Source organism: Nicotiana attenuata, chromosome 6, assembly GCF_001879085.1.
Source record: "Nicotiana attenuata strain UT chromosome 6, NIATTr2, whole genome shotgun sequence".
Taxonomy (NCBI): Eukaryota; Viridiplantae; Streptophyta; class Magnoliopsida; order Solanales; family Solanaceae; genus Nicotiana; species Nicotiana attenuata.
The window spans coordinates 62311010-62318930 of record NC_031994.1 but is presented as its reverse complement, the minus strand read 5'-3'; the positions used below and the strand labels follow the sequence as shown (position 1 = coordinate 62318930).

Here is a 7921-nt window from a genome sequence, read left to right as displayed (position 1 = left end):
TCCGTTTCCAAAAGACCCGATCCTAAATCCATATCCGGTATCAGTATCAACCAGCTATTTCAATACAAGCCAACACACACAGGGTATAACCACGCAACATGACACATCACCCATAGGCCCACAATACCATTTCTGATAGCAATACTTGCCTGAGATCAAATCCGTACCGGCCATAAGCCTCATATTCAACAAGAACTCTTTTCAAACCTCCACAACACTGGTGATGATACAATAACCACAAAAATCGCATAACGAATCACCCGAATAACCAAATCTCAGCCAACACCAACGGGTACACACCCCACACGCTAAAACTCAAGAAGCATAGAACGAAAATGACTGAATATGAGAAAGGAAACACATAAGGAACTAACAAACAAATCAAACTAGCACAGATTCTTCTAAAACACAAATCGACAAAACATCTAACAAGAAAGAATGGAAGCATATAAAAGACTCACAATGATCTTATACTGATATAACTTCTCACCGCAGTACACACCCGGTCTCAACATATCAAATCACCTGAATTCACGAGGGTCCCGACCTCATTACTGAATCACAAGTAGGGCACACATCAACCCATCTAGAGACTCTCACTAGATCAATTCCGTCTACAATTACAACACAGGCTGGCTCCTACACCGGTGGAGCATAGAAATCACAGCTCGTAACCAAGAATACTTAGCGATCACATCAAACCTACCGAAACAGACAACATGAATTTACTACTAGCCTCATAACTCTCGACAACAGCTAGGAACGGACGATAGACACGGCTATCACTCATAGAACCTCCCAACAGAATAATCACGTAGACAGAGTACAATCATGAAACACACTGATAAATGGAACACAAATAAGGGAACTCACCCCGATAAGCAGAACTGTGGTGAACTACAGGTAGTGCCCCTCTATAACAAACCGAATTCGTACCTGAATGACATTCAACTGGCGCACCGGCCTCAAGCCTACTATATGAAACACATCAACGAGCTGGGCCTCCCCCTCTTGGGCGCCCTCTACCTGCCTGAATACCTCGCTGGGACACACCGGTCCGAAGTCTGGGACAATCTCTCATCATGTGGCTAGTATCTCCACACTCAAAGCACCCTCTCTGCTGACGAGGCGGTGGGAACTGTGCGATGCGGGTACTCCGAGACCTATGAGTACCTGATTCACCATGCAAAGCCTGAAGCGCGAACTGAACTGGCTGACCTGCAAAACCTCTACCATGACGCACCCTGCCTCCAAAATAAGGACCAGTATATCTCACCGGCCTACGAGGCCTCCTCGCCTCCTCAAGCTCTCTCTCCTGATCTCGGCTGCTCTTTCCCTCATGACCCTGCCTGCCCTCTCTCTCTTTAGCATGCATACCCTCTATCCTCCTAGCAATATTCACCACTTGCTGATACGGAATATCCATCTCCAACTCACGGGCCATGCTGGACCTGATGCTAGGAATGAGCCCCTCAATGAACCGACGAACCCTCTCGCGAACAGTAGAAACCAAGGCTGAGGCGTGTCTAGCCAAACTGGTATAACGGACAGCATACTCCGAGACGGTCATAGCACCCTGGCGCAAATGCTCAAACTCCGCGCGCCATGCATCCCTGAGCGTCTGAGGAANTTCTTTGAGTGCCCCCGTTTATGTTTCTACTCTTGTGGGAGATTCTCTTGTTGTGGACCGTGTTTATCGGTCATGTTTGGTTACTATTCGTGGTTTTGAGACCAGAGCAGACTTATTATTACTCGGTATGGTGGATTTTGACATTATTTTGGGCATGGACTGGTTGTCGCCCCACTTTGCTATTCTTGATTGTCACGCCAAGACCGTGACGCTGGCTATGCCAGGTGTTCCGCGTATTGAGTGGAGTGGTACTTTAGATCATACTCCCAGTAGAGTTATCTCTTTTCTTAAAGCTCAGCGCATGGTTGAGAAGGGGTGTGCCGCGTATTTGGCTTATGTGAGAGATGTTAGTGTTGATACCCCTTCTGTTGATTCTGTTCCAGTGGTACGGGATTATCCCGATGTATTTCCAGCCGATCTTCCGGGCATGCCGCCTGATAGAGACATTGATTTCGGCATTGATCTGTTGCCGGGCACTCAGCCCATTTCCATTCCTCCGTATCGTATGGCTCCTCCTGAGTTGAAGGAGTTGAAGGATCAGTTACAGGAATTGCTTGGTAAGGGTTTTATTCGACCCAGTGTTTCACCGTGGGGTGCTCCTGTTTTGTTCGTGAAGAAGAAGGATGGTTCCATGCGCATGTGTATTGATTATCGCCAGCTGAACAAGGTTACAGTGAAGAACCGTTATCCTTTGCCTCGCATTGACGATCTGTTTGACCAGCTTCAAGGCGCACAAGTGTTCTCTAAGATTGACTTGCGCTCAGGTTACCATCAGTTGAAGATTCGGGAGCCAGATATCCCGAAGACTGCTTTCAGGACTCGGTATGGTCATTATGAGTTCCTTGTTATGTATTTTGGGCTGACTAATGCCCCGGCAGCTTTTATGCATTTGATGCACAGTGTATTCAGGCCATATCTTGACTCGTTCGTGATTGTTTTTATTGATGATATTCTGGTGTATTCCCGGAGTCGGGAAGATCATGAGCAGCATCTGAGGACCGTGCTACAGACCTTGAGGGAGAAAAAGTTATATGCAAATTTCTCAAAATGTGAGTTTTGGCTGAGTTCTGTGGCATTCTTAGGCCATGTGATTTCTAGCGAGGGTATTCGGGTGGATCCGAGGAAGGTAGAGGCCGTGCAGAGTTGGCCCAGGCCGTCCTCAGCTACAGAGATTCGCAGTTTCCTTGGCTTGGCGGGTTACTACCGTCGTTTTGTGAAGGGATTTTCATCGATTGCTGCCCCTATGACTAGATTGACCCAGAAGGGTGCCCCATTTCAGTGGACAGAAGAGTGTGAGGCGAGCTTTCAAAAGCTCAAGACAGCTTTGACTACAGCCCCTATCTTGATGTTGCCTACTGGTTCGGGGTCTTATACAGTTTATTGTGATGCCTCACGGGTTGGACTTGGAGCGGTGTTGATGCAGGACGGTAGGGTGATTGCCTACGCGTCCAGACAGTTGAAGGTGCATGAAAAGAACTACCCTGTCCACGATCTTGAGTTAGCTGCTATTGTTCACGCTTTGAAGATCTGGCGCCATTATTTGTACGGGGTGCCTTGTGAGATCTATACTGACCATCGGAGTTTGCAGCACTTGCTTAAGCAGAAGGACCTGAATATGCGTCAGAGGAGATGGTTAGAGTTGTTAAAGGATTATGATATTACTATTCTTTATCACCCGGGCAAGGCCAATGTGGTAGCGGATGCCTTGAGTCGCCGGGCGGAGAGTTTGGGGAGTTTGGCATAATTACCAGCTTCATAGAGGCCTATGGCGATGGATGTTCAGGCCTTAGCCAGTCAGTTCGTGAGATTGGATCTTTCGGAGCCCAGTCGAGTTCTAGCTTGTGTGGTTTCCCGGTCTTCCTTATTTGACCGTATCAGGGAGCGGCAGTATGATGACCCCCATTTGCTTGTCCTTCAGGACAGGGTCCAGCGTGGGGATGCCAGAGATGTGACCATTGGAGATGATGGAGTAATGAGGATGCAGGGCCGGACTTGTGTGCCCAATGTTGATGGCCTTCGAGAGTTGATTCTAGCAGAGGCCCATAGTTCGCGGTATTCCATCCATCCGGGTGCCGCGAAGATGTATCAGGACCTGAGGCAGCACTACTGGTGGAGGCGGATGAAGAAGGATATAGTTGGTTATGTGTCTAGGTGCCTCAACTGCCAGCAGGTGAAGTATGAGCACCAGCGCCCGGGTGGGTTGCTCCAGCAGATAGAGATTCCGGAGTGGAAATGGGAGCGCATCACCATGGATTTTGTATCTGGACTTCCATGGACCTTGAAGAAGTTTGATTCCATTTGGGTTATTGTGGACCGGCTGACCAAGTCCGCTCATTTCAGTCCTGTGTGTACCACTTATTCATCGGAGCGGTTGGCGGAGATTTATATTAGGGAGATCATCCGTTTGCATGGTATTCCAGTTTCTATCATTTCAGACAGAGGTACTCAGTTTACATCTCGATTTTGGAGAGCTGTGCAGCAGGAGTTAGGCACTCGAGTGGAGTTGAGCACAGCATTTCACCCCCAGACGGACGGACAGTCCGAGCGCACTATTCAGATTCTTGAGGACATGCTCCGTGCGTGCGTGATGGAGTTTGGAGGGTCTTGGGATCATTTCTTGTCATTGGCGGAGTTTGCTTATAACAACAGTTATCAGTCCAGCATTCAGATGGCGCCTTATGAGGCTTTATATGGCAGGAGGTGTAGATCTCTGGTGGGTTGGTTTGAGCCGGGTGAGGCCAGGCTATTGGGTACAGAGATGGTTCAGGATGCATTGGAGAAGTTCAAGGTAATTCAGGACAGACTCCGTACAGCCCAGTCTAGACAGAAGAGTTACGCGGACAGGAAGGTTCGTGATGTTTCATATATGGTTGGTGAATGGGTCCTGCTTCGGGTCTCGCCTATGAAGGGCGTCATGAGGTTTGGAAAGAAAGGGAAGCTGAGTCCGAGGTTTATTGGCCCTTTTGAGATCTTGAGGCGAGTTGGGGAGGTTGCCTATGAGCTTGGCTTACCTCCCAGCTTGGCTGGAGTTCATCCGGTATTTCATGTTTCGATGCTCCGGAGGTATCACGGTGATCCATCGCACGTGTTGGATTACAGTTCAGTCCAGTTGGAAAAGGATCTATCCTATGTTGAGGAGCCAGTGGCTATTTTGGACAGGCAGATCAGGAAGTTGAGGTCAAAGAACATAGCTTCAGTGAAGGTTCAGTGGCGGGGTCAGCCGGCCGAGGAGGCGACTTGGGAGACCGAGCAGGATATGCGCAGCCAATACCCTCATCTTTTCACTTCTACAGGTATGTTCTCTATGCTCGTTCGAGGACGAACGAATGTTTATGTGTAGGAGGATGTAACGACCCGGCCGGTCGTTTTTGGAATTTACGCCCCGATCCCCCATTAACTGCTTCCCCTAAGTTCATTTCTGCTATTTTGGTTTGCCGGGACGTTCGATGTTGGGATTCGGAGTGTTTTGGGACACTTAGTCCCTAAATAAGAGCTTAAGAATTGAAAAATGGTCCGTAAATGGAACAGTGTGAAGAAGACCTCTGAATGGAAATCCGATGGTTCCGTTAGCTCCGTTAGGTGATTTCGGGGTTGGGAGTGTGTTCGGAATGTATTTTGGAGGCTCGTAGCTCATTTAGGCTTGAAATGCCGAAGTTTGAATTTTTGAAGTTTCCGGTCCGATAGTGAGTTTTTGATCCGAGGGTCGGATTGGAATTCCGGAAGTTGCAGTAGCTCCATCATGTCATTTGGGATGTATGTGCGAAATTTCAGGTCATTCGAGCGAGGTTTGGTTTGGTTTTTGACCGAAAGTGTGTTTTGTTGGAATTTGAAGTTCTTAGGCTAGAATCTTTGATTAATTCGTGTTTCCGGCGTTGTTTTAGGTGGTTTAAGGATTGGTACAAGTTTGAATGATGTTATGGGATATGTTCGTAGGCTTGGTTGAGGTCTCGGGGGCCTCAGGTGTGTTTCGGATGCTCATCCGAGCAATTTGAAGTTTGGAAATGTTGCAGAAAGTTGTAGGTCTGAATTCCTTCTTCGCGTTCGCGAAGAAGGCACCGCGTTCGCGTAGTAGTAGCCATCCTCTCATCGCGTTCGCGGCCACTCTCCCGCGTTCGCGTAGTGTAAGTCTGGAGAGGGCGGCCCGTTCCTCTTCGCGTTCGCATAAGATCACCTGCGTCCGCGTAGCTTCACTATTTCCTCCATCGCGTTCGCGTAAGCCTTGTCGCGTTCGCGTAGTTCTTGATCCCCTGGCCTTCGCGTTGCATTTTTGGGCCCTGATATTTTCCTTCTTCGCGAACGCGTGCTTCCTATCGCGTTCGCGATGCTTTAGACTCCTAAACAGTACTTAACATTTCAAAAATGAGGTTTTGCCATTTTTATCAAAACTCAAGGTTTGGAGCTCGGATTTGGGAGCAATTTCAAGGGTTTTTCAAGGGCAATCACCGGGTAACGATTCTCTACTCTCCTATGACTAAAACCCATTAATCTAATCGCAAATTCACCCTTTAATTTCGTGTTTTTGAATGGGAAGTGGGTAAACTTCTTAGACCTAACTATGGAGTTTTGAGGGGTCATTTGACCTCCGATTTGGGAGATTTTTATATGGTTGACTCGTGAGAGTACGAGGGTTCTGAAAACATATAAATTATTCGATTCCGAGACGATGGCTGGAGGGGCATTTTGGTCATTTTACCTATTTTCGCGCCCTAGCTCTAAATTTAATAGTGTAATCAGTTGTTTGCAATATTATTTACGATGTGTAATTGAATTGAATAGATTTGGGCCATTTGGAGTCGGATACTCGTGGCAAAGGCGTGGTTTCTATTGATATTGAGCCGGTTCGAGGTAAGTGGCTTGTCTGTCCTTGTGTGGGGGACCTTTCCCCTAAGGATTTGTTATTTGTTGATTTGAGTGCCTTGTACGCGAGGTAACGGGCGTGTACTTGAGCCAATTGTTGGAAAACCCGGTTTTTCTTAAGATATTGAGATTGAGTTCCTTCCATATTTGCTTTATTCTACTTGAAATTATAACTTGTGCTAGATTAGGAAAGCATGTTTAGTTGATTTAACTTGCCTAATTGCTTAAGCTGCCTTAACTGTACTACGTGAAGCATGCTAGGTCAGTACTATCTGTTGCTTGTCTTTTCATACCTCGTTTCCGTGTACCTTATGGTTGTGGTTGCGCATTTACATTGGGACTACGGATGTGGGATTTCGGTAGCTCCCCTCCTAGTTTGTTTACTTTGGGACTACGGGTTCGATTCCCGGTAGATCCCCCTGCACTTTTACTTTGGGACTGCTGGTTAGATTCCCGATAGATCCCCCTGCACATTGATAGTTGGACTATGGGACGGTATCCCGGGAGATCCACTAGACAGTTGAGAAAAGGACTACAGGACGGTATCCTGGGAGATCCTCATTATTACCATCGGTGTTGAGCTGTACTTATTCTGTGGTTGTTCCGTTCTTGTGTATTTGCTATTGCCTTGCTTAATCTGTCTTATATCACTGCTGTATTTATTATTTCTGTCAGATTATCATACTGTTAATTATTGTTGTTACTATATTTTGTCTCAGTATGGCCCTGACCTTCCTCGTCACTACCCAACCGAGGTTAGGCTTGGCACTTACTGAGTACCGTTGTGGTGTACTCATGCCCTTCCTGCGTATGTTTTTCATGTGCAAATCATCCAGGTACCTCTACTCAGGTGCCCTATCAGTGAGGCAGGAGGACTACGGAGACTTCGAGGTAGATCTGCTGCGTCCGCAGACCGACGAGTCTCCCTCTTATTCTATCTTTAGTACTTAGTTTTTCCTTCTTTCGGTTGTTAGAAATTCTGGAGTTTGGAACCTTTACTATACACTTCTGTAGCCTGTGTTCCCCGTGAGTTTCCGGGTTTTGGGAATTGTTTTAGACTTTTGATATTGAGTTGTACTTGCCAAGCGGCATTCAGTACAGTTTCTTTTAGATATTTGATTTGATTTTCTCTATTTTTCCGCAATTAATATATTTCCGCAAATGTTAGGCTTACCTGGTCATGGAGACCAGGTGCCGTCATGACATGTTCACGGTTGGTGAACTAGGGTCGTGACAAAACCCGTTTTTTACACTCTGTTTTTTAAAAAAGCGACCAACGTTGGTCGCCAATTTTGGTATCCAATAGGTATTGACTATTTTGACCAAAATAGCGACCAAAATTGGTCGCCAATTTCTGACCGTTTGACCATAATGGCGACCAACATTGGTCGCTGTATATATATATATATATAAATTCAATTTAATATATATAGC

The 7921-nt window shown here is 46.8% G+C and overlaps 1 protein-coding gene across 1 annotated transcript; it reads left to right on the top strand.

The window, feature by feature from the left end:
* LOC109228400 (RNA-directed DNA polymerase homolog) lies at nt 2268–2675 on the top strand (the record flags this gene model as incomplete). Its single annotated transcript, XM_019393537.1, has 1 exon — nt 2268–2675. A coding segment is annotated over exon 1 (408 nt), but the record flags the coding sequence as incomplete, so codon positions are not given.